Raw genomic sequence first — 27,942 nt, 5'->3', positions numbered from 1 at the left:
GGGAAAACAGTCAGATGTTAAAGAGGTCATTTTTTGTGTTTCTACAGTGGTCATTTACATCGTTTTGTTTTACTCAGGGGCCTCAAGGGCCACAGGGAGTCCAAGGAGAGAGAGGACCGATAGGAGAAGGTCTCCCTGGACCAAAGGTGAGTTAGTGTCTTTTATGTCTCAGGCTTTTGCTCGTGCACTCAAGCCAGTTAAAAGCTTTGAACCCTGTTGACCCCATTTCATGCATTCATCTTCAATTAACCTACCTACCCACTGACCTGCGCAAAGGCCTCGTCTGGGCTCAAGATTCCAGGGCGTAATGACAGGAAATTGATAATGTGTATGGTTACAAGAGATGATAACGCAACACAGAAGTTCCATAAATTCACATACAGCAGTGCAATATGGCTCTTATTACCTCATCGTATGATCCTGTCCAATGATTGTCAGAGCGGGAGATGCAGCGATAATACAGGAAAATAGCCAGGACACCTCGAGACGTGACAGAGTGACTGACTCAGTGAGAGAGGAAAGAATGAGTCTGTTCCTCCCCATCTGTCTCTTCTCGGGATGTACAGACACATACATACACAAACACACACGTATTGTCTCTCTCCCACATGTGGATACACACACAGGTACACACATGCTCAGAATTCAAAGATTAGACATGTTCCTTACCACAGGTTGCCAAGTTCTTTGCATTTTTCCTGGGAATTTGGGTTATCTTAGTGACCTGAGGTCCAGTTTCCATTCTACAATTCTAACATTACACATGACAGATATCCATAAAATGTACCATTTTTAGGCCAAAAAGTTATAGTAAAGGCATTCAGCATTTCCCCGACAGAATTTCACTCCTTGTAGTGTGGAGGAGATTCTGAAACAGCATTTAGACCATCGAGTACAGAGGTCAAATTTACAAAAAGCATTATCAAATAAATAAAATGTGAAAAATCCAAATAATTTGAAAAATGAACAGATTTTTGTGTGTGAATATAGTGGGGTTATAGTGCATCGATAGATGTGTGTGCATGTGGACCCAGGACCCAGGACCCTGGATTCAAGGGGGGCCCTTGACCTTAAGGATTTTTTTAAGTCAGTAGAAACATGTGTAAAAAGACTAAGTTTGTAAGAGAGTAGGCCTGCATGTAATTAAAAATGAAATATAATTATGCTTCTATGGGTTTTTGTAAACTAACCAATTCATTAATTAAATAAATCACTTGCTTAGCAGAAATGAAGTAACGCTAATGTCATCTATCAACCGTAATTTTAACATGGAAAAGCACACTCCTAGCATAAACTTAAAAAATAAAATAAAAAAATAAAATAAAATAAATTAACTGAATGTGAACTTGGCTGAGAGTTTTACTTTAATGACTTGATCAATGTCTTGATAGACACATATTTTGATAGTTGAAATTTGAAACCACAACTATCAAAATTAGTTTTGATAGTTGTAGCATCAAAATGTATGACCTTATCTAAATACTGCAGAAACATCAACTGTCAAAATACAGTATGTGATAAATAAAGCATGATAGAAATTTTGCAGTGGCAATATAGCCGAAATTCCTAATAGTATCATAGAATTTGATGGGTGACAGAATTCCTGTAACACCAGCCTAGGCAGAACACTGTTATGCTGTGGGGTTAGGGTTAGGTTAGGGTTCTCATTTATGTAGTGTATCGTAGAAAAGGTTTCAGTCGTAGTCATCTGGACACTGTTTTCAGAATCAAGACGTTTCGGCTCCCATCCGGAAGTCATTCTCAATTATGTAGTGTATTCTTTCACTGTAAGTAGTAGCTTGTTGTAGTATGTTTTAAGTACTATATTACTGTATTATTCACATATGGTTTCTGAACAGAACAAAACAAAAATGTGGTTAATGTTATATACCAAAATAATCAACATAATTGCAACATGTGCGCAAGTGTGTGGGTGTGTACCCAAGGCTTAGCAAACTTGTACCCAGGGCCCATGGTCATGATAATCCGTCAGTGTTACAGTGGGGGGACTTGGACTCATGACCTCACTATTTCTAAAATTCTGGCTTTAAAATGTTCCTTTTTGTGAGTGTTTAATTTTCCTCCAGGTGTGTAGAATCAGCACTGTCCCAGACTTTATACACCAGTCAGAGTTCCTTTAATGCTTTTTAATTTTTTTACAGAAATATCTATCAGAGTTCATTTAACACTTTAATATTTTTACTACTTTATAAATAATTTTTATAATATTTTCTATAAGTGAACAAACGGCTCACCAAATCAACACTTCTGAACTCTATGTCATTGTAACTGCAAAACGTAGTTATTAACGGTGGAAATTTTGCTTTTTAAAATGTGAGTGCTTCCTTTGTTTCTGTAAATAATATTATAAAGAGTATGGTCTAGACCTGCTCTATAGGAAAAGTGCAATGAGATATTCTTCTGTTATAAATGGGCACTATATAAATAAAATTGAATTGAATTGAATTCCTTTCAAATTGTAGGTGTAAAATCAGACCAAACCCCTTTGTTGTTAAGATAAATCCAGACTGTTAAATTGAGCGTAATTAAGTTACAACACTAACAGAGTGACTTTACATCAGAAGGCACCATAACTATAATTCAGGTGAAAATCATACTTTTTCCACTTCTTTCGGACCTTCATCTAATATATAATTTGTTCACTTTCCGTTGAGATGGTAACAGCTAGTTTCCACCCCTGAACAGGAGGAGGTGTACAGACTGGCCTCGGGGGTGCTCGTTTTTTCCTCAACAGGAGATTTGACCGTGGACTCACAGATGGCGTTCTTGTTTTAAAAGAAGCGTTCCTCACATGACGTGTCTCGACAAGCTCCAGATTCACAGGAGCTCAGCAGCAATATTACCCTTTTTCCACATCATTAGCACCTAGGCTTGTGTGCCAAAATGAGAGATCATAGAGTTATGATAAAAAAAATCTATACTTTTTCAAGCTGACATGCAAATACAGCATTACCATACTAACCAATGTACTTCTGTGTCTGACACTGTATTTCTGTTGTCCTTGGATGACCTTGGAAGACAGGGAAATTTTCTCAAGTCATACAAAGCCAGACGTTATGCTGCACTCTTTTCATTGTACTTACTGTCAACTTGGATTACTGGTCTAATCCCTCACTGTATTTCCAGTCCTGCTGTTTCTGTCTTTTAATACTTATAGATCCTCTCCAGACATATTTTACGAGATGTAAAATACTCTTTTAATCATATTTTTGTCTAATATGTTTTTCCTCATAAAATGGTGAGTAACCCTAACCCTAATTACTGAGACAGGGTTAAAAGCACACTTACTCTTTCTCCCTCTGTACAGAAACTGTCAATATGCACTTGCCACCACTATTGGTCCAATATATACACAATGACCAGCTAACATAGTACAAACCATACATTTAAAATGGGAGAATGTAACTTTTGAAAGAAGAAATAACACATTATTCCAATTACAATTGAAAAGCTGAATTCATAGGAAATAAAACACACTGTTACTAATTCAATGCACTCAGGGATTTTGTTGCTACAATCTTATTTGGTCTGGTATGACTAGTAGCTTATGGTGGCTAAAGTTAGCTAATGTTAGCAAACCTTCGATAAATTTTGCTGTATAATAAGCCAATTCACTGACTTGATGATCCTATTCTACTTGATAGAATGCTGCATAGTGCTACTCTTACACTATGTTTTTGTATGTACCATTATCCTGTATTTGTTACATAGATGTCACATGCTTGTATAGTTACATAGTCCAGCCTTAAAAGAAGCCAAGCTGAGTCTAACCATGTGTGTTTCACAGTCTGATTTTGGAAGCATGCTGCGACTGTCATATAAAACTTTTACTGAACTGGCTGGAAAACACCTCTATTACCTCAATAGGCATAGAAACATCATGTTATCTGGAACAGTAAGCGGAGCTCATTCTAACAAAGTAAGTGTGGCATCTTCTCTGCACTGAACAGAATTTTTAACCTGACAAGAAGGGCTGAGACTTTGGACACAAATCAATGTTAGCCTTATATGTACTCATGTCTATCTGGTAGTGCTGTAGCTAAATTTAAGGAAGTGATTCCATCTGCATTTAATTCAATGCCATGTCTCAATATAACAGAGGACTCCTATGCTAATTTCAGTCCCTTCCAAATTGATCATCTTGTTGATAGTGCTGCAGGCTCACTGTGAACAGCACTCAAATCTATTGCCTAAAGCAAACATTGCGAAAACTTGAAATGGCGTTCCACTTATCTGGAAGAATCTTATTTAGTCTGGCAAGATAATCTTAAAACATATAGGAACGCCCTCTGTAATGCCAGAGCAGTCTACTACTCATCATTAATAGAGGAAAATAAGAACAACTCCACGTTTCTTTTCAGCACTGTAGCCATGCTGACAGTCACAGCTCTATTGAGCCATGTATTCCTATAGCCCCTAGTAGTAACGACTTCATGAGCTTCTTTAATGAGCAAATTTTAATTATTAGAGACAAAATTCATTCCGTCCTGCCCTCAACCGGTACCGATTTATCTTCAAACACAGGAACCTTAGAAACAGCTGTAAAACCTGATACATATTTAGACTGCTTTCCTCCTTTCAACCTTCTTCAACTAACTTCAATGATTTCTTCATCAAAGCCATCAATCTGTCCCTTAGACCCCATCCCAGCTAGTCTACCTAAAGAAGTTTTATCCTTAGTTAGCACTTCTTTACTAGATATGATCAATGTGTCTTTATTAACAGGCTACATACCACAGTCATTTAAAGTAGCTGTAATTAAACTCCTTCTTAAAAAGCCCACTCTTGACCCAGGGGTTTTAGCCAAATATAGACCTGTAGCTAACCTTCCCTTTCTCTATAAGATCTTTGAGAAAGCAGTTGCCAATCAGTTGTGTGACTTTCTACATAACAATAGCTTATTTTAGGATTTTCAGTCGGGATTTAGAGTGCATCACAGCACAGAGACAGCACTGGTGAAAATTACAAATGACCTTCTAATTGCATCAGACAAACAGACTTGTCTCTGTACTTGTCTTGTTAGATCTTAGTGCTGCATTTGACACCATTGACCATCACATCCTATTTTAGAGACTGGAACATTTAATAGGCATTAAAGGAACCACACTAAGCTGGTTTAAATCCTATCTATCAGATCAATCTCAGTTTGTACATGTTAACAAATGAATCCTCCAAGCACGACAAAGTTAGTCACGGAGTTCCACAAGGTTCTGTGCTTGGACCAATTCTATTCACCTTATACACAGTATGCTCCCTTTAGGCAATATTATTAGGAAACACTCCATAAACTATCATTGTTATGCGGATGATACCCAATTATATCTATTGATCAAGCCAGATGAAACTAATCAGTTAGCTAAACTTCGAGCATGCCTTAAGGACATAAAAACCTAGATGACCTGCAATTTTCTGATGTCAATTTCTGACAAAACGTACTGTACTTGGCCCCAAACACCTCTGAGACAAAAAGACAAAAGATAAAGATATAGTTATGCTAGATGGCCTTGCCCTGGCCTCCAGCATAAGGAAACTTTGATCAGGATTTATCCCTAAACGCCCACATGAAACCAACTTCAAGCCTTTTTTCACCTACATAACATTGCAAAAATCTGGCACATCCTGTCTCAAAATGATGCAGACAAACTAGTCCATACATTTGTTATTTCTAGGTTGAATTATGGCAATTTCTTATTATCATCCCAAATAAGTTCCTTAAGACTCTCCAGTTGATCCAGAATGCTGTGACATGTGTACTGACAAGAACTAGGAAAAGAGATTATATTTCTCCAATATTAGCTTCTCTGCACTGGCTCCCTCTAAAATCCAGAATAGAATTTAAAATCTTTCTCCTCACCTAAAAAGCTCTAAATGGTCTGGCACTATCGAATCTTAAAGAGCTCATAGTACCGTATTACCTCACTAGAACACAACACTCCCAGAATACAGGGTTACTTGTGGTTCCTAGATTCTCCAACAGTAGAATGGCAGCCAGAGCCTTCAGCTATCAAGATCCTCTCTTGTGGAATCAGATCCCAGTTTGGGTTCGGGAGGCAGACGCTATCTCCACATTTAAGAGTAAGCTTGAGACTTTCCTCTTTGATAAAGCTTATAGTTAGGGCTGGGTCAGGTGAGTCCTGAACCATTCCTTAGTTATGCTGCTATAGGCCTAGACTGCCGGGAGACTTCCCATGATGCACCTCTCTCCTCCTCTCCCTCTCCATCTGTATGCTTTCTTATCCCATTAATGCATGTTACTAACTCGACATCTTCTCTCTCCCGTAGTTTTGTTCTTTCTTGTCTCTCTCTTCTCTCCTTCTGTCACTTTCTGCAGGTACTTCTGTCTCCAGAGCTATAGAGTCTGGATCTATGATTGCGGATCACCTACTACCCCCATGTTCCTGCTCGAAAACCGCTACTACAATTATTATTATTAGTCTTATTACTATTATTATCATTACTATTACTATATTATTACTATTATTATTTTATTAATATTACCACTACCATTACATTATTATAATTTTAAAATTCTCTCAGGAATTTGCATTGTGCTACCGTATGCTCTCTTACCTCCTGCTTTCTCTCGCGCGCATGCTTTCTCGCTCTCTGTCTCAGTTCACTTCACTGTATTTCAATTGGGCTTTATTGGCATGGGAAACAAATGTTAACATTGCCAAAGCAAGTGTGAAATAAAAACATATAGATAAAACAGAAGAAACGTGCCATTAAAATATATACAGATAAGTAAGATAAGATAATAATAATAATAATAATAATTGTAGACTTACAGTTAAAAAATACAAATACAAATAAGTATGTGTGTGTGTCTAGGTCATTCACTGTCCCTCAGGTTGTATCATGTTGATATATATTGGGCTGCAAGCTACACCCTGTCTCCTTCTCTTAGGAGTATATTTCTCTCTCTCGCTCTCTCCCCTCTCTCAACCCAACCGGCAGCGGCAGATGGCCGCCCACCCTGAGTCTGGTTCTGCTCAAGGTTTCTGCCTCTTAAAAGGAAGTTTTTCCTTGCCACTGTCGCCAAGTGCTTGCTCATGGTGGGAATTGTTGGGTCTCTGTAAATAATATTATAAAGAGTCTAGACCTTCTCTATAGGAAAAGTGCAATGAGATAACTTCTGTTATGAATTGGCGCTATATAAATAAAATTTAATTGAAAATTGAAATTGAATTGATTGCAGCTTTTATCAAAGAAACTGAGAAAGGATGACATTTTCTGGCCTTGTTATCCTACATATGCTCTAATATTGTCATTGTTTTCATATATATTAACTGCTATTTCAAGAGGCAAAATGCAATAAGTTCTCTTTCTTTCTTCACAGGGAGAGCGAGGCTTAGAGGGGCAGCGGGGGCCCAGAGGACAGCCGGGCGCTGGAATCAAAGGAGACAAGGTAGAGTGCAAAGATGCTGTAAATAAGATGCCTGGCTGAAATGCTTTTACACAGGCATGAGTCCTGTTGCAAAGAAGGCCAAGAGTTGGCAGAGCCACCGGTGAATGCATTCAGCGTTGTGTTATATAGGAGGTCACAGTCTACAGGTGATGAATCAAGGTTAAAGCCTGGATAGTGTAGGAGGAATGCAGCTTCACAGTTTTGGGCAGATGAATGTGGGAAAGATAGCTCTGCACTGGCACAGTCATACAATTACATAAAGGTATTTTCTCTACCTTTCAGGATGTGTTTGCAGATCTCTGCAGCCATCTGGCAATCTTTTAGCTCACAGACGTTGATGGGACATGACTAGAAGACTCTGAGTTGATTTAAAATGTGTTTTAAAGTTACATAATTCATCTTATGTCACTTGAATATAATGTTAACATTTGGGAATGAATGAAAATGTTTTCCCCAGAAAACATGGGTCTTTTAAAACATAAAGCTTTTTACATGGGCGTTCTTGGTAAAGATGGTGCTGACAGTTTTACTGTACCCTTGTGGTGAAGCTCATCATAGATAATTGCAATGTTTTTGTATGTTAATGACAAACCAGTGCCTACAGGGTTTTCTCTGCGTTAACATAATAAGTTTATGATGTTAATGTTTCATGTGACAGATGAAAAGACACTGAATTAAAAAAACAAATGTCATCAAGTTATGTGTATGAATTAACTCATGCATTGCAATTAACAGTATATATCCATTACTGAGCCAAAAGGAAATGCACAGGATTTGGGCAAAGAATCCTTTACAGTTGGGTGCTTTCCACAAGCAATAAATTATGAAATGCGCTGTGTGAAGCACTGTCATACTATCAACAACAACTACATGCTGTTATCATCATTAACTTACATTCTTATCTGAACCTGTAGGGGGATTTTGGCCCTCCAGGTCTTCCAGGGCCCCTCGGCCTCCCAGGAGTAGGCATACAGGGCGAGAAGGCAAGTAAAATGACTCCCACTGACATAAAATTTACATACAGTTTTGCATGTTATTCCTTAATCCTATGATTGTACATTTCATACCAGACTGTACAAAAATGATTTGTGTGGGGAGGGGGGCTGAACCTTATGTTTCACTTTTTTTTTTTAATTAAGACCCGGCCCAGCATTATATATATTTTCCTTGGACCCTCCCCCCAACATGTCGAATTAATATAACAGTGTTAAATGTTAGGGACAACAGATGTAAACCAGGGAACAGATGTAAATTAGCTGCTAGTTAACTCTGGTGCAATTACTTTTAATTGTGCTCTGTCCCTGCAAAAAGAAACAATAATAAAAACAAAACAAAAAACTAATTGGTACAACTGTGCATCCATTAATAACTAAACAAGGCAAAGCATGACAATGGTGTACTCCACATTAATCCTCAATATCTAAATGGAGCAATAATATATGGTTAAATTGGAAATGCCATATTTATGGCAACCATAACAAAATGGCGACTATTCCAGCCACTCTTAATTTTTAGCAATGCTAGCAGCGTGGCTCTAGGAATGGCAATGGGATGGTTTGTCGGATTGTCGACCACTTTGGTCCAGACTGAAATATCTCAAGAAATACTGGATCAACTGCCATGAAATTTGGTACAGATATAAATGTCCCTTTCAGGATAATTTGTAGTCACTATGGTGATCCTGTGAACTTTTCATCTAGCGCCATCGTCAGGTTAATTTAATTTGTCCAGTACTTTAGTCTATGACTAAATACCTGCAAAACTAAAGACATTCCCATCAGCCTCAGCTGTACTTGTGTTTAGTGCTAATTAGTTAATGTTAGCATGCCAACATACTAAACTAAGATGTAAAACATTATACCTGCTAAATATCAGCATGTTAGCATTGTCACTGTGAGCATGCTAGCATGCTGTACTTAGGTATAGCAAGCACATTATAGTACAGCCAAAAAGAGCTGCTGGCATGGCTGCAGATTCTTAGTCCTCTTGAACAAAGAGCTACTAAAAAAATAAATAGTTATTGCTGCTATTGAATAAATGAACTGGGAAGACGCACCAGCTATGGGCTGCTTGAGCACCATAATATTTTTTGCCCCACCCCTTAATAGAAATAAATAAAGATTAATTAGATAAGATGTTGAAACCTATGTATAAGGTCAGTCTGATAATTAAACTGGCATGCATGAATTGCATAACTATTCGTGTTTTGTGGCACAGCTGGAGATTCAGAGGAGATTGTTTCCTGCTGACAGCTGAGCCAAAGATCGCTTCCATGATATCAAAACACAAGTTAATTATTGCCGGAATATGGCTATAGCCCACTACTCACTGACGTGTGGAAGAGAGGGAGACAGGTGTGTGCACCATGTGCTCTCACACTGCACTACTAGTTGCACTGCACTATTTATGCACAGTTGATTTTGTTTAAAGCACAAGGTGATGTGTATAAGCAAAACTCTAAATGTTGGTTCAAGTTCAGCTAACTGTAGAAGAACAGAGGAAGTGTTCAGTGTTCAGATCACTCATGGACTGAAAGAAAATGTGTGCATTAATTAACTGATCAAAAACTTTCAAAACTATTAGCCTGTAAATAGCCATGGTTTCATTTCACTTCACTGATATAGTAAGTAGAACAACTTGGCAGTGTCAAAGTCTGATGCTGAAATTGTATTATATTGTAGGTTAAAGGGGAACTCCATCGATTTTACACATCAAAGTTTCCAGGTGTTTGGGAATACTACTGCATAAGTAAAACAAGTTGCACAAAGCCTTTTGTGGCTCCAGAGGGAGCTGTGCGAAATCTGATAAATTGTGATGTCACTTGAGTCAGCATCTGTTAGGGCTGAAGACTACAAGTTTGTAAATTAATAAAATCTGGGGGTGTGGCGTTGGAAAGAAGTGAGCTTACCAGACCAGACCTCTGTAGCCCGCTCCTCAACTCTGCTTGAGGCTAGAGGCTACATTAGCCACTACTAGCATAACACACCAGAATCTCCAACCGAACTGCCAGCAGTCAAGTTGCACTGTGGGTGCACTGTCCTTGTCCCACATTGACATGTAGAATGTGTGAATCATGAATCCTCATGAGTCCAACAATGTTATAGGAGTGCAATGCTAAATCTGAGCAATACTGTTTTAACTTTATAATGACACGTTTAACTTGTAGTGCTGCTTTCTCAGCAGAATACGTTCAATGATTACTAGCTATAAACATCCAAGGGTATTGTGTGTTTTTCCAACTTGACCACCACCCAAGAATTTTCATATAGTCCCTTAGCCATCCAATTTTTAATTAGTGTTCATTTTTAATAGATGGCTTCTCTTTTTATTACTGCATCCATTTATCCTTGCAGGGCATGGAAGGACCAAGGGGGCCGCCAGGGAGCAGAGGCCCACAAGGAGAGGGCATGCCTGGACCCAAGGTTTGTACGAACACACATCAAAGCTACACCCCTGCACAAAACATTAGCAACAGCGTATAATAACACCAGAAGTAAGTTGCTAATATGAAGTTGATGTTGTCATGTTGTCTTGTCTCACACAGGGGGACCAAGGTTTGCCAGGCGAAGTAGGTAGCCCAGGAGAGAGAGGGGCTGGAGACACTGGAGCTAAGGCGAGTCAAAACTCACATCAGCAGCAACCATTTAAATTTTCCAATCCATAAACTGACAAATCCATGAATCTGTCCTCAGGGTGAGCCAGGATCACCAGGAATGTCTGGTTTGCCGGGACTGCCAGGGGAGGATGGAGCCCCCGGACAGAAGGTAGTTTAACTCACCACCTACTGTATCTACATTTGCCTGTTTGCTACAATATCAACCCCCTAAAAGTAATAAAACGTGTATGTTTGTGTCTTTAGGGCGAGCCAGGAGCTGTAGGTCTCAGGGGGCTAGAGGGGGCACCTGGAATTGGCACCCAGGGTGAAAAGGTAAATTTTTTTGCATGTCTTAAAGTAGGACTTTGCTGACCTGTATAAAATAAGTCACACCAATCAGATTAGTAACTCTATTCCCAACATGATCTTTAAGGGCGACCAAGGCCAAAGAGGAATAAGGGGCTTGACTGGTCCACCTGGCATTGCTGGACCCTCAGGTCCAAAGGTAAGGAGCAATTAAGCCATGATTATCTATTAAATAATTCACTATTTTTTTGCATTGAGACCCTGTCCGTGGCCTTCTGGAAGGGGATAAGTGGTAAGAAATTATTATACGAGTTAATGATTTTAACCACTTGGCTTGCATTAATCTTCATCAGGGCGAGCCAGGGGCACAAGGCAGGGGGGGTTCACCTGGTCCACCAGGCCGGTTTGTCTCCGGGCCCAAGGTAACTACTCCCAGTCTACTGTAGTAACATTAGAAAACTGTTGAAGCTTGTTATGTTTCCTGTACATTTTCATGAAACAAGTGAGAATAATTTTGATTGTTCCCAATGCTGTTAAAATGGTTCCAAGAGTTTTTCATGATGCCATACTAATAATTAGAGTAATTATTATCAGCAAAATGTACTTATAATATCAAAAGTAAAAGTACTCCTTATGTAGCAGGATGTCTCCAGTTAGTGTTACAGTTTACTATCATATGACATATAGTATGACATATGACAGCCACTGTGGCAATTACTGGATAATAGTAAATGCTAAAATACAGTCTAACAAGCGCACAAGAGGGGGTGTCATAAAGTCATCGTACTGACTCATTAATGCCACTTAAACTGCAATATTATATATATATATAAAGGCTGTAGCAGAAAACCCCCCTGAGTGTGTTGACTTGTGCAATGGTGTTTTTTATTATGGATTCACCTTTTCAAAATCTAGTTTTACCTTTACCTTTAATATTTCAGTTGATATAATGCTAACATGGTGCATATATTAAACTTTTAATTCAATCAAATTATAACCAAACCAACTTTGGGGAACCAAGGTGGGAAAGGGAGGGTAGGGGGGTCTGATTAGGGGCCCACAACTCACTTTTCCCCCGGGGTCCCAAAGCAAATTAAACTGGCTCTGACTGTTAAGGTGGTTTGATCTATAGCAATGCATCATATATTATAATCTCATCACAGGTTTTGTGTGTAGAATCTTAATCTGCAACTATAGCTGTTAAATAAATGTAGAGAAGTAAAAAGTAAATGGTTTCCCTCTGGAATGTAATATGAGTAGAAGTATAAAGTAGCATAAAGTGAAAATACTAAAGTACCTCAAAATTGTACGTAGTACTACTACTACTTAAGTAAGTAAGTAAATGTAAGCAAATGTACTTAGTTACATTCCACCACTGAATGTCAGTACTATGTTACGAACCTTTGTAATATAGTGTAACTGTGTTATGACAATATAGAGTTAATTAGTGCTAACATGTGTTATAGGGTGATCTTGGCCCAAGTGGTCCTCCTGGTCCGATTGGGGAGACTGGCTATGGACTTCCTGGTCCAAAGGTAACTCTCAGTCTAAACCTCTATTCTAAAATACGTGTTTAACTTTTGTCTAACTCATGTCTTGGATGTGTGGCTGTCGACACATAGTCATGTTGTCATAGCTGAACAGTCTATGTTTGGAAAATCAATTATCAAATGAATGCAATGAGAGGCCGATCTGGCAGCACACGTGTGCACTTTCATCACGAAGCCCATTTCCCAGCATCCAGCAAGAACAGAGACGATGTCAAAAAATGGGATGGGAAATGCAAATCTGCATACATCCTGTCCTTGCTCCAACATTTGTTCAAAATTTCAGTTCATAAAATGCTACAGCATGTTTTGTAGTTTTAACCTTCCCCCGTTTTAATGTATTGCACACACTTACAATACAAAAGAGCAGAAAGCCCATGTGTCCATTTACATCCACTTCAGTTTTCTTTTGAACATCTATCTATCACTTTATGTCCTTTGCGTGAATTATTTACTTTAATTATGTATTTTTCGGTTGTAGGGTGACCGCGGAGATCCAGGCCCCACAGGTCCATTCGGTCCCAAAGGAGATGGCTTTCCTGGCCCCACGGTGAGGACGTGATTTACACACTGCCCACCTGTCCACTCATAAATCTGTGTGTTCATACCATCCATTACATTTAGGCGTCCATCTGTCTTTTGTCTTTCTTATTCTACCCATCAGTTCCAGCCATATATCCATCAATGAGACATTTATTACCAAAAGTTACAGTAGCTGGCCCTTAATATCTCCTGAGTGTGTTTTCCTTAATTAAGCCCGTAGCAAAGAAGACACAGTAGGGGAATCAGGAAAGAAAGAGAAATAAATGACATTTAGGCTAGTATATGTGGTCACTGAAAAAGAGATTTAAAGAAACACTTAGACATTTTCGGAAATATGCTTATTTATAGATCCCTTTTTGCCGAGAATTAGATGAGAAGATCAATACCGCTCTCACATCTGTACGCCAAATATGAAGCTCCAGCCAGCAGACGGTTAGTTTAGCTTAGCATAAAGACTGGAAACGACAAGCACAGCCCCGTCTAAAGGTATAAAAATCACATCTAAGGACTAGTAACTTCCTGGAGTCTCCGTCAGTTTCCTAGCAAAATGTCGAACTATTCCTTTAATAATTTCACCATCTCTAAGAGTGTATTTTACCTCAATGGCCTGTGTTGTTTAGGGTCCTCCTGGTCTGCCTGGACTTCCAGGAGAACCCGGCCTGGAAGGAGTGGGCATCCCTGGACCAAAGGTAAGAACTTGGATCTGTCAGACCAAAAGTAATGTTTGTTAAGTAAGTGGATGTTGGTGGCATGAAAGCAAGAAAGACAGTGACGTGTCTGTCGTAGAGTTGCAGTAGTGCATGTCACACAAGTGCAGTTTTGCTTGTGAAAGCATTTTGTATTTTTATCCTCAAACATACTCATCTAGTCATCTGACAGTAGCTAACACCAAATCATAAAATGTTCTTTTCTTTTGAAATAAAGGACCAAAATGTGAGATAATTTTATTGGTCTCCAATTAACACCAGCTCACTAAATAGTTTGTTTATGTTACATAGCATTAGCAATTAGCAATGTAATACATCTTGGTGTTGTAGTCATCTGCCTTATCTTACAGTATTTTACAATTGCTTTCGCTCAGTTTTAACAACAGAGTTTCACACACACAGAATACACACACCTCATATTAGTTTCAATGCTTATTACTAAGTGTACAGATCATTGAATTGACGCAACACGTGTGTGCAAACATTTCTCCTTATTTTAACATTATCCTGGTGAGCAGCATTGCAAGGTCATTGCTAATTACTTTACCACTACTACTACCATACATTTCAAATGGTTTTTTTAGAACAAATTATATGAACGCCACATGTCCTCACAGGGGCCACTCTACCTTTACCACGACCCCTTCCTTGTCCTCGTCACTGTCCTCGCTGAGGTTGTTGGTGGCGGCCTCCTCGATCCATGCTTGATACCGACTTCAGTCTATTGAGCTCTTTTATAGATTGAGAACTAATTGATGAATTGAGCACAGAGTTCCCACAGGTGCCGACAATATTTAGAATTGATAGAGTAGTTTCAATAGGCTGCTACTAAGTGTTTGCAATATGTTGACATGGTTATTCAATTAGGTTTTGTGTCTCTCTTTGAGAAGTGTGTTAACTGTTTTGAAAAGTGTTAAAACTCAAAGAAAATTGTGTGAAAGCAATGAGAAATAATTAACCCATTCGCCCAAGACCCAGACTCTTGTTGTGAAAAGAAGGTATGAGCATTAGATTAAGTTGACTCACGATTCCCTAAATGTGTGTAAGCAATTGAGAAAAACTGTATTTCACTTCAATTCATAAATTGCACACTTTTTTCTCATTGCTATTTGTATAATCTTAAGGAAATGACCACTGTTGACTGTTTTAATGAGGTTTAGTTACTGTTTGACAACATTATTTGTTTATGGCCATTCTATTTTAAAATGCAACACAGATTAAAATTCAATTATAAACATACACAATGTTGTGAAACGCTGCGATACATTACAGTGTGATGTATTACCTAATATGATACAGATGATTTCTTTGTGTGTGCTACGTGAGGCCAAAAATAGGAGTGTAACATTTTGTGTTGAACTGAGCCAAAGCAATTGTCAAATACTGTAAGATGAATTTCAGAGCTATGTCTGAGTCTGCATTGAAGATAAGTGAAAGTATCTCCGCAGTGAAAGATTGGGTCATTTGTTTAAGGAAACTAATTAAAGGAAACAAGATTTTACTCAGCACAGAAGTTAATTTGTTTGATGGATTGTAAATTGGTGTGTTGTAAGTGTTCATATATCTTCACTGTGTTTTCTTGTTTGCAGGGGGATATTGGTTTCCGAGGGTTGCCTGGTTTACCAGGACCTCCGGGCGAAGGCCTCCAAGGACCTCTGGTACTTAATAACTTTCACTTTTTTCAGATTTTACAGTACTTTTCACTAAAATGACTTCCATTTTGACTTTTCATCTAAATTCTTTAACTCGTAAAAAAACTGAATTTGTATTCTGTTTCTTGCAAACACGAGTCAAGGACAACATTGTAATGTGTTTACTTATGCAGAAAGCCCTCTGTAATTTTATTTGACATACAACCAGATGGTCATGATTGAGTCATATTCTCTGAAGAATTACGTCTTTGCTGTAGTCAGAGTTCCAGATTGAAAAAAAAAAGAGTGCTTCATCTTGTGTGCGAACATGCCCACCACAGGTGCCTTACAGTATGTTCAAAGGCTGCCAGTTCATTTGTTCAGGGTATTTATCATAATTTTCCCCACAGCACTCTGACACATTGGTTTAGAGTGTGAATCTCCACAGACATATGTGTCTGATGAGAAGCACTTGGCCTAACAGGCCGAACTGAAGTAACACCCAGCACCCACATGTCCTCAAATATCACATCCAGATTCCCTGCAGGCTTCAGACCAGTGTTTCTGCAGGTCTGAGCTGTCACAGTCATGCAGTGGTAGGCAAGATTTAATTGAGGACTCAACTAAAGCCGTCAAATTATGGTGAAAAAATGAGAAAGTAGATCACGTTGGCAGACGTCAGCCCTTATCCACGTTGAGAGGATGGTGGTGTCAGAAATTCATGACTCATGAATATTATAAAACAGAGATAATCCTCACCTTGAAAAATGAAAATTTCCGAGAAATATGGCAGGCTGTTTCATAGTGTGTTTCACATTCATTTTACATCTGTTCAAGAAAGATGAATTATTGGTTAAACATGTGTGATACATGCCTGGTCTGGCCTGTAACATGCTCTCTGAATTCATTATGACCATATTCTCACATTCTGAAGTCACAGGAAATATGTTTTTTCAGTCACCTTGTTACATGACATCTCATTAAAAAACCCAGACTTTATAAATATTTTCCATTTCAGAAGTTTAACTGCTGGACACAACATCTCCTACTTCTCTGAAAACTCTCCTGCTACTGTAGCTAACATCACAACAACAGCACAGAATTATTTTTCGTGGTTTACTTCAAAATAAAAGTTGTCTATAATTGAACATAAATCTAACTAAAATTTGACTAAATGTAAAATTAAAGTGAAGATGTGAGGGTGAGTGAACATGATTTTACTTGACATGATGGTACGGCCATCACAAAGGCAAGGAAGCGTCAATAAAATGCCACACCACAAGTCTTGTGATTCTAAGAATGGCCTCAGAAACCAGACTGGAATTGATCAAATGAGTTGTTTTCTTCTACAATTTCCAAAATTTGCTTGCAGACAACTTTTAGAAAGATTTTCTAAATAAAAGGCAATTTTTAGCTGGGTCTGTAGTGCTGGGGTTCAGGTTTTTTTCAGATGGAGTTGCATAAAGGCGACCTTAAAGTGACTTGGGACACACCCGGAGGGAAGGGCTTTGTTAGTAATAGTGTGTAAGGGCCTAAAAAAATGGAATGAAGTCCATTTCAATGTGATGCTCACTGTCTCCTCTGTACTGCAGGGTAACCCTGGGCGGCCTGGCCCTCCAGGGCCAACAGGGCCACAAGGACAAGGAATTCAAGGACCAAAGGTAGGCTAAGATTTGTTGTCCTTCTTATAGAAATTCATGTATCTGTAAACTCTATCTGAGAGGTCTTTAACTGGCCTGCACATGCAAAATAATTAACTACTTTGCATGTGTTTGATTCAGGGTGAACAGGGGGCCCAGGGCGTGACAGGGCCCAGGGGGGTACCTGGAGAAGGCTTTCCTGGATCTAAAGTGAGTCACCATGTTGTCTTTGACTTTTGGCGGTATATAAATAAAATTGAATTGAATTGAATTTTGAATGTTGGTTTGTGTGCACGTATTGTGTTCTGATCACTGACATTTTGCCATGCAATGTGTGACAGGGTGACCGTGGCTCAGCAGGGGAGAGGGGGCTGAAGGGAATCAAAGGAGATTTGGGAGATCCTGGAGCCTCTGGGCAACCTGTGAGTGACACTAATGAAGTCAGTTTATTGTGTACTGCTTTGTGGTCGGCAAAAACAGGGTTCGAACCTTCCTCTGTAATGTGAACATAATGTAACAGAATTATGCTGTAATCCTTGTTATTACACATTTCAGAAAATATTTATCTGGTAAATGGAATTTAAAATGTGTATAAACCCAGCCCCTTTTAGAGTTTACAGTATTATATTCTTTTTTAATTTTGTATTCTTATCTTAGGGCCGACCTGGTGTCAAAGGTGAAGCAGGCCTCACTGTGAGTCTTCTCACTTTTTCATATACTTTTTCCAGTGGTGGAATGTAACTAAGTGCATTTACTCCAGTACTGTACTTAGGCACAAATTAGAGGTACTTGTACTTTACTTGAGTATTTCCATTTTATACAACTTTATACTTCCACTCCGCTACATCTCAGAGACAAATATTGTACTTTTTACATTTGACAGTTTGGTTATTAGTAACCTTTCAGTTTTTCATACCCATCCTGTCCAGTGAAAATCATGTATCTCCAATGATGGTGATTGTGATTGTGAATGTTTGTGATAAACTGAAGGATGAAGTGTTCCTTTATGGGTTGAGAAAATTACCCTACTTCTTAAACTAAATAAACTATTTAAAAAAAACTTGGATTAGCTGGAAAAATGCATCGTCACTAAACTGAAAACAGGCTGTTTTTCTGAGCTCATGAAAAGTTGACTTTTTAGAGATACGTGGTTCTCACCGGACAGCGACGCAACAAACATATGATGATCTTGTAAAATATGATACATTGCTGCAGATTAAACTACCCAACCGTATATAAAGTAGTTAAAATTAGCTCAACCTTAAACTACAGCAGTAAAATGCAACATACACATTAATGCAGCAGTAATAATAATCCAGAAACATCAGATATAAAAATAAAACACTGAGAGGGAACATTTTACTGCACAATGAGTACTTCTGATACTTTAAGTACATTACAATACTTACATACTTTTACTTAAGTAAGGTTTTGAATGCAGGACTTTTACTTGTACTGGAGTATTTTCACATTGTGGTATTGCTACTTTTATTTAAGTAAAATATCTGAATACTTCTTCCACCACTGACTTTTTCAACAGTTACTGCTCATGTTTATTTATATGCTCACACTGTGTTGGTGTATATATTTCAGAGAGAGGACATCATTCGAATGATCAAAGAGATCTGCGGTAAAGTATCTTGTGATCTTTGCAATATTTATTTCACTTCTCAGCATTGACTTAACAGCACAAATGTTAGAAGAGAAGGTTTAGTTTCTGAATCTAAGCCACTGCCTCATCTTATCTGTAAATCATTAGATCAGATTCCACAGAGGGAACCTCGTCAAACTGACATTTCAGCCATGATCTCATATATTGGTGTGATGTGATTCCAGGATGTGGGATCAAGTGTAAGGAGAGGCCAATGGAGCTGGTGTTTGTCATTGACAGCTCAGAGAGCGTGGGCCCAGAGAACTTTGAGATCATCAAGGACTTTGTAAACGCGCTAGTGGACCGAGTCACAGTGGGCCGCAATGCCACCAGGATTGGCCTGGTGCTGTACAGCCTGGAAGTGAAGCTGGTGTTCAACTTGGCCCGCTACGTCACCAAACAGGACATCAAGCACGCCATCAGGAACATCCCATACATGGGAGAGGGCACCTATACTGGCACAGCCATCCGCAAAGCTACCCAGGAGGCCTTCTACAGTTCACGACTAGGAGTCAGCAAAGTGGCCATCGTGATTACTGACGGGCAGACAGACAAGCGAGAGCCAGTGAAGCTGGATATAGCGGTACGAGAAGCGCATGCTGCCAATATTGAGATGTTTGCTCTGGGGATTGTGAACACCTCAGACCCAACACAGGCTGAGTTCATGAGAGAGCTGAATCTGATCGCCTCTGACCCAGACACCGAGCACATGTTCCTCATCGATGACTTCAACACTTTGCCAGGTTAGAGAAACTTATCTTTGGTAGTGTTTTGGTGTTACCACACTGCGTCAATACTAGAGCATAGATATTAGCTTATATCGGTATCTGCGTATATGTCAATTAAGAAATCTCAGCACAGAAATGCTAAAGATGTGTTTGAGGTAATTGAGGAAGAGTGTTGCCAAACTATGTGTTAGTTTGTCTACCATAGAACATAATTTTTCAACTATAAAATGTCTTGCTCAGTATTTTTTATGTGTTTATGTTAAAAAATGCATATCCAATGATAAATTGTAATTGGATTTTTTAAATATTACAAATATCACTGAGTATCAGCCTCAAAAATCTACTATCTGTCAGGTTATACTAACTACTTCTTCTAAACATTCTTCACCTACTGTAAATAAATGACAACTCTGGTACAACTGGTATCATGGAAATAGCTGTCGCTGTACAAGATACATTTTGTATGTATTAGACCAAAATCATAGTATAGTAATCATCAAAGTATACTTTAAATTACCATTTTCTAAAGCATACCATACGTTTTTCACACTGATGTTTTATTTCCAGTCACTGCAGTTGGAAAATCAACTTCCAGAGACTTGAAACCTGCTTCTGATGGGTAATCCATCACAGTGAACATTTAGTTGGTTTTAATAGTCACAACAAGACTCAGATGTTTTTACATTTCTGTTTATTTACAGATTAAACAAAGGAGCTATAACTAATAATAATTTGTGAGCTTTAGAGGTCCTGTTGGCAGGTTTCTTTTAACTTTGGACAGAGCCGGGCTAGCTGTTTCTAATCTTTGTGCTAAACTAACCTAATCACCTGGTTAAGGTGATTAGGTTAATCAAATGGTTGGAAGTTACGAGTCCGAGTACAATTTGCAAATAATTAACTAAAATATGCAAACACAGCTATGGTTCTTTAATATCACAAATCTTCTTTTCTTTTTATCTTTTTCTGAGTGACCTCAGTTACCTAGAAAATGTTTTAACTGACTACGAGTCTACAGTCATGCTAGCAGCTCTGTGAGGCTGTACTTGAGCAATGTTTTGAGCTAAATGCTAACATCAGCATGGTAACAGGTATAATGTTTACCATTTTAGTTTAGTGTGTTAGCGTGCTAATAAACACTAAACACAAAGTGCAGCTAAGGCTGATGGGAATGTCATTAGTTTTGCAGGTAAAATTAAGGGATCACCAAACTCAAAATTCATCCTGAGGGGGACATGAATGTGAGTAACAAATTTCATGGCAATCCATCCAATAGTTTTCAAGACATTTCACTATGAAAATATATAAATGTGAACCTCATGGGGGCGCTAGAGGAAAAATCAGGGGCTCTCCAAAGTCTATAGGTTACATCGTCTGGGGACCTTGAATGTCTGTACTAAATTTCATGGCCACCCATCCGGTAGTTGTTGAGATATTTCAGTCTGGACCATAATGGTGGACCGACCGACAGACCAACATTGCCATCCCCAGAGCCATGCCGCTAGCATGGCTGAAATATTCAATTAAATAAAATTTTATTTATATAACGCCACTTCATAACAGAAGTTATCTCACTGCACGTCTGTGGCTCTGACTTCTCCTCTCTGTATCTTTCTGTGTCAGCTCTGGAATCCAAGTTGGTCAGCCAGTTCTGTGAGGACGAGAATGGAGCCCTGATATATAACAGAATCACTAATGGCTACAACGGCTATGGAAACAATGGCAACAACGGCAACAGGAATGTCATCAATGGGAACTATGGCATCGGTGGCTATGGCTACCGGCCTGCAACTGAGCAGGAAACACTGAGCGGCCGTCAGACTGGCATCAATACTGGCGCCAGCACTCACAACCATGGAGGCCGGGTAGAGACCACCCAGCATGTCAGCAAAGGATCCAGCACAGGACATGTATGGAACATATGAGTGCAAATTCACATGTTAATTATAAAAAGCTAATTATAAAAAGGCGTAAGTGTTTAACACCGTTTCCTGGTTTTGTCCCCATTAGGGAGGAGGAGGGCAGCGTGTGCACACTGAGACGACAAACTGGGGAACCGAGCGCGGGGACACATTTAACCGCAACACCTCAGACTTCAGACCTGTCCCTCCTTCCAGAGAGGACTCCTCCAGTACCCGAGGCTCCTCCTCATCTTCATCTTCATCATCTTCGTCTTCTACAAATAGAACTGCATCATCCTCAGGTGTATCTGTACAGCATGTGCCTGCTCCAAGGCCAGCGCTTCCCAAAGGTACACACAGTCTACTCTGCTCTTATACTTTCATATTTGCTATTTTATTCTCAAGTGGAAATTCTCTTTAAAAAAGACATTCACAAAACAGTTTGATAGCAATTACAGAGAAACACTATCAACTAAAAAAAGTGAACAAGTGAAGGTGTTTCCTGTAAATTACACAGGCACTTCTCAGACAACAAAAAATGAATCATATCTGCAGGTTCCATTGAAATCAAACAAGTAACAGTATTTGCATTTTATTATAGCGTCCACATGAGGCTGGCCAGTGGCCCTTTTCAAATTACTGTAATTTTTTAAAATAGCTAGATTTGTGAAGCAAGTTTCAGGTGGACCTAAAACTTAAAAATGTTTTGAGTTTTCAATTAGAACATGTTCAGCATGTCAGTTGTTTTTCTGTCAGAATTGGAGCAGCACTGGTGATATCATGATGAATACATTTTAAACACTATGTTGCTCTATCATTACTTAGCTGGGGTTTATGGTTTAAAATCAAAATCACTTAAACCTCATTGCTGTGGTTTTGTGTAAACCAGCTGCTGTGTCCCGTCGAAATCACTTTAACACTACTAGAGATCATCGTATCTGAGCTTAAACCTACAGACACACATTTATCAAACTGCTAATAATTACACGTCAGAATGGCCTAAGAAGCCAACTTAGGAGGAACAAAGTACTGAAAGTTAAGAATGAGACACATTTATTATTGGACTTACTCCTACTACTTATAGCAAAATGTAAGAGGAATTTAAGAGCAGCCAATCAGAGACAAGGATTTACCCTCCATCTTCCATATTGTTTGTTCTTTTAAGAAATCCTTACATTTTACTCAGTGATACTGTATTTTGTTCTGCAAGAAACATTTTGAAGTCAATTTTATTTGTGTGAAATACTAAATATATTCAGTAGCCCTCATCATGTGGAATTATCAACAAATATATTTCTAATATTTGAATATATACTGTATATACGAATGAGATAATAGTCAGTTGGCTGAAATGGAAACAAAAAGAAAAGCAAACTGGAGCAGGAAAGAATTTCTGCTGCAGATAGAGGAGGTGCACCAGAGAAATCATATAATCAGAAATCACAGTGACAAGTGCAGACAATGAAGATGTATGGAAAGTGATTGCAAAGAGCAAACCACTGCTAGCTTTTCTTGTTGTTTGCACCCCTGATAAATGCAAAAAAAAACAAAAACAAGAAAAAAGTCCTACCAAATGTTCAAAAATAAATTGTAAGCTTAAACTACCCTATTCTGCATTATACATTTTGCTTCATATAACGTATTATTTATTCATCATGACAAACGAGATTTTGTACAATTACTCCAGAAGTCCAGAAGGTGTGTGCTCACCTGTTTCTGCACTGCAGTCATTAACCAACTTCAAAGACCTCTGGAGCTCTCTTACATTTAAGCATTTTTAAGAAAAGAAGTTTGATAAAAAGATGTTATCCTTAAGTCTGCGATAAGGAGTAAAAGTAAAGGATTTTTACTTTTACCTTTCACTACAAGTCCAAAATTTCACAATTTCAGGCCCTGATTTTAGAGGTTTATGGTCATAGAATTCAGTATTAGGGGAGACTTGTACAGCTCAGATCACTTTTTTAATTTCTAAAAGTCCAACTCATGTGTCAAACTAATATAACCCGTAAAAGATGCATTGGGGGCCGGTTTCACAAAGACAGACCGATCAGATCTGCTGTGATGTCACTTGATAGATGAAGCTCAGGTAAAGGTCCGGTCCAGTGTGTTTAGAGTACATGTGGTAGCGGGGACACAGCTTTCCTTGAACGTGACCTTTCTAGAAATGCAGTCGCTGTATCTGCAGTGACCACAGTGGAGGAGCGTGAAGCAGTGATGGCCTGGCTCCGAGGTTATGGAGTGCTTTGTGATTGACAGGCTCAGTCATGAGCGAGGAGCAGTGTGGATGATTATATAGAATCTGCTCCTTTCTATGAGCAGGGTGAAGTAACAGATGTTGCCTCAGAAGAGAGCAGAGGAGGCTGCTTTGAGGTGGGATTAGGTGGACAGCTCATCAAAGGAATAGAGTTGGTGAATCATTTTTCATGATCTAGCTTTATTTTTCCCATCGTATGACATCTTTACCCGCAGAGACTGTACCCTTGGACCCTCGCTGTGGCTTGGTTCTGGACCAGGGCACATGTCGGGACTATAACATCCGCTGGTACTATGACAAGCAAGCCAACGCCTGCGCCCAGTTCTGGTACGGAGGCTGTAACGGCAACAAGAACCGCTTTGACACAGAGGAGGAGTGCAAGAGGACGTGTGTGATCGCCAGATCCACAGGTACACTGTCATGATTCATCCCTGCCTTATTAATGGCTTTTATGTCACTCACACCTAGCCTGCCAACCAGCAAATCTGTCATTTTCTTTCAATTTCTGTGCAATTTCCTCAGCCGATATGAGGCCACAACAATTTTATTGGTTCCAAATGTAGTTTTGACTTTTTCATGTGTTTTTTTTCCCCAGGAGGCTGACTGAAGGCATCTGCCATACATCTGCTGTAGATACTTCAAGGAGGGGCAGCTAATACCAGCCATTTTTCACAGGGTTATGTAAAGTTACTGCATAATTCTCAGGCATATATACGTACACTGATGTTCCGTATCACCATTACATTTCGCTTCCTGTCTTTGTGCCCCCCTCCTGTAGCACTTATTGTAAAACTCCTCTAATTACAGTGAAAGAGAGCCTAGCTTTGATAGATACCTCCATTGTTTTGTTTTGTTTTCATATCAGCATCTAACGCAGGAGACACTCCATCACTCCTACTCAGGAATACAGATGAGCACTCTCACTGTGTGTGTCCAGTTCCCCGGGGATTCCCACACCTATGGAACATGATCATTTTCTTTCCACACACAGTCTGTGAGCGCTGCAAAGATTGTGAAAAACGGACTGTTTGCTCAACATGACCAGTAATCACTCTGGTACCTTGTCAATGTCAGAATCATACATTGCATCAATCGATCAACATGCCATAAAGACATAGTGTAGCTATTCATTTCTTCACTCAAACAATCACTGTAGGGTATATTAGTGCATAATTACAAGAGCCAATAACACAGCAGAAATGAAGCCTCTCATTACTTATATCAACAAAATATAGTTTCTTTTTTTATATATAAAAATGACTGATGCTCTGTAACTTCATGGAATAATTTTGTGCATTTGAATGTGTTGTTTTTATTTTCTGTATGAAAATGCAATGTTTTGTGTTTACATTGTTTCACTTCTCTCTTACCACTAACTATCTACGTTTGTTTGAGCAGTATTCTTACAACATAACACTGATGGACAGACACACATATACACACACACACACGCACTGCCCTCTACTGGGTAACACATGCTGATGTCACTGGAGTTGGTACTACAGTACAAGATACTGTATTAGCAGAATTTTACTTCCATTATTGAGCAACTGGTCTGTCACTATATTACCCAGCTGTACTGACTGTATAAATCCATATTGTACTGTTTATTACATGGTCAACATTTGATGTCAAACATTTTTAATAAATCTGATCTAAACTATTACAGTATGTGCAAAGGCATCACATTCATGGTAAGGGACTGTATGAATTGTTTTTATTGAGGCTGAAGGGAAGGTGGTCTGTTTGCATTCAGAAAGCTTTATCAGGGCTTTATTTTTCCATAATAATCAAATAAGTAGCAAATAGACCCAATATGTCAGTTTTCAGAAACAGAATAAACATGGATCTTATGAGTGATTGTATCTCTAGCAAAGAGTGCTTCTCATATTTCTTTAGCTTACAGTCGCTCCTTTATTTCCATGATAACGGATATCATATATAAAGTTAGACTATATTATGATGATGAAGTTAAGCATCACATTACCAATTGTTTTACCAATCAGTGTAGTGAGATGTAACATGTTGACTGTGGCTGTTTATAGTTTAGAATATTTATAGTATGATCAGTTTTACCCATGCGTTTTCAGTCCATGGCCGATTTGACAGTTAGCCAAACTGTAACCAAGATACTGTATTTATATATATATATATATTATTTTGCACGTAAAACCAAATGCCATTATGCGTAAAATGTGAGCTTTCCATTAGCATAGCATTTAGTAGTTCTTGGTTCAAACTTAGATAGTGGCTGGAATATTTGGTAAGAGGAATACATCGTTTGTTTGCCATAAATCTGGTAAATGCCAGTTTCACTTTTAATGTGCATAATGGTAGTGCATATTGTGAAAAAATGTATGTTCTACTTAGATATTAAATGTTTAAATCTGGTTACATCATCTCAAATTCTTTATTCTCTTATTAAAGGTTAAATGAGTTATACCAACTGAATACTGATATTAATGTAATGTTAATATTATTTTAAGTTAGTGGGGGGTGTTGCAGTCAAAGGGAGGGTCAAAATAAAATAACACTGGGGAGGGTCTTGCTTTTTTTTAAAGTTCAACACAAGCTTCAGCCCCCCTCCCCATCCCAATCATTTTCTTACAGTCCCTAAATGCTCTACAGAAATTAATACATATTTATAAAATATGTTTTAGAACTTTACTTTGTTAATCTACTGTGGCTTTAGGAAGTGGCAGAGCTTTCTTACGCAGAATCTGCTCTCCCCTTCTGCTTAAATTACATGTTTGACACTCCTCGACAAGTGGCGTAGTCTGATCTATCTTTAGTGCTGCCCACAGGAGAAATGTTACCTAACTCTACACACTCCTCACACTTTACCAGGCCACAAAAATAAGACTTAACAATATAAGATCCTATTGATCCAGACACATCAGTAATTGCCTTCTTTAATTGCCAGCTTTAACATTTTGTACTAATATGTGTGGCTGTGAGCAAATTGACAACATTTCTCTTCAAGAAGAAAGAAAACCCAGAGCAAATATATTCAGCACTGAAATGGTCTCTGTGATTGAAGTGTGTTTTAAAAGGTTTTTAACTGCAGAGCAACACACACACACACACACACACACACACACACACACACACAACCAAGCAGCTGGATAATAATACACCACACAGGGAAAAGGGACAACCATGCTGATTGGTGGACAGAACAGCTTGTATGTGTGGCTCTCACCTGTTTCTACACACAGCTGCTGTACCCAGACTTTTCTGGTCCATTTTAAGCACAATGTTTTGTGCTCAATCTTACTTCAATAATGTCATGCTTTGATAATATAAGATACGCTTTTTTCATTGACATTGGTGGTTCCTTTGAGGAATTGTGGCATTTGTCAAAACTAATTACATTAAGCTGATGAAAAAACAGTGAAGAGCTCAAATAAATTAGAAATCATTAGAAATAATACGGTACTATAGAAATATAAGCAAAAAAGGGTAACTGGACTTTAAAAATTACATGTGTGGATTTCCTCAATAGTTAGTTTTTCTTTTGTAGAATCTAGAGTTGAAACACAAACAACAAAATTAATAATTTTCCCCCCCAAAAAATTCAAGATCTGCTTGTTCCAGCTTCTCAAAGTGAGTATCTGCTGCTTTTCTTTGTCAATTCAAAGATGGTACCTTTGGCTTTTTTCAAAATGTTTTGACTTTTTATAGACAAGAAAAATAATCATTTGTTGCAGCCCTAGTAGTATCTATGGTAGTAATAGTGACTATAAGTATATTATCTATATTATAGATACTAACTGTCTTGGTTGCTTAGTCACAGTATATGAATTACAAAGTATAAATTGGTATGTGTGTGTGTGTGTGTGTAAGGCTAAATCTGTACAGTTGATTTGGCTATAATAGACTGAATGAATTTAAAAAATGAACAAATGAATGAAAGTCAGATATAAATAAAAGGATGATCTGTCTGAAGTCAACAGCATACACATATTTTTGAATGTGACAGCGACTGCTATAAATGTCCTCCCAGTCATATG

The 27,942-nt window shown here is 38.5% G+C and overlaps 1 protein-coding gene across 2 annotated transcripts in view; it reads left to right on the top strand.

Moving 5' to 3' along the window:
• LOC122872273 (collagen alpha-1(XXVIII) chain-like) overlaps positions 1-25,595 on the top strand; it is a 41,757-nt gene extending 16,162 nt beyond the window's left edge. For both annotated transcript variants that reach the window (XM_044188265.1, XM_044188264.1), the window contains exons 14-36: positions 78-146; positions 7,361-7,429; positions 8,344-8,412; positions 10,783-10,851; positions 10,974-11,042; positions 11,122-11,193; positions 11,289-11,357; positions 11,458-11,529; positions 11,684-11,752; positions 12,797-12,865; positions 13,359-13,427; positions 14,041-14,109; positions 15,717-15,785; positions 17,351-17,419; positions 17,540-17,608; positions 17,740-17,820; positions 18,056-18,091; positions 18,992-19,028; positions 19,235-19,792; positions 21,398-21,684; positions 21,785-22,025; positions 24,145-24,339; positions 24,525-25,595. In XM_044188265.1, the coding sequence (XP_044044200.1) occupies positions 78-146; positions 7,361-7,429; positions 8,344-8,412; positions 10,783-10,851; positions 10,974-11,042; positions 11,122-11,193; positions 11,289-11,357; positions 11,458-11,529; positions 11,684-11,752; positions 12,797-12,865; positions 13,359-13,427; positions 14,041-14,109; positions 15,717-15,785; positions 17,351-17,419; positions 17,540-17,608; positions 17,740-17,820; positions 18,056-18,091; positions 18,992-19,028; positions 19,235-19,792; positions 21,398-21,684; positions 21,785-22,025; positions 24,145-24,339; positions 24,525-24,532 (2,484 nt within the window). In that variant the 3' untranslated portion in view covers positions 24,533-25,595. The remainder of the gene's footprint in view (positions 1-77; positions 147-7,360; positions 7,430-8,343; positions 8,413-10,782; positions 10,852-10,973; positions 11,043-11,121; positions 11,194-11,288; positions 11,358-11,457; positions 11,530-11,683; positions 11,753-12,796; positions 12,866-13,358; positions 13,428-14,040; positions 14,110-15,716; positions 15,786-17,350; positions 17,420-17,539; positions 17,609-17,739; positions 17,821-18,055; positions 18,092-18,991; positions 19,029-19,234; positions 19,793-21,397; positions 21,685-21,784; positions 22,026-24,144; positions 24,340-24,524) is intronic.
• Positions 25,596-27,942: the final 2,347 nt, after the last annotated feature.

This window comes from Siniperca chuatsi, linkage group LG24 (genome assembly GCF_020085105.1).
Source record: "Siniperca chuatsi isolate FFG_IHB_CAS linkage group LG24, ASM2008510v1, whole genome shotgun sequence".
NCBI lineage: Eukaryota > Metazoa > Chordata > Actinopteri > Centrarchiformes > Sinipercidae > Siniperca > Siniperca chuatsi.
This window is presented reverse-complemented; position numbering and strand designations above follow the sequence as displayed.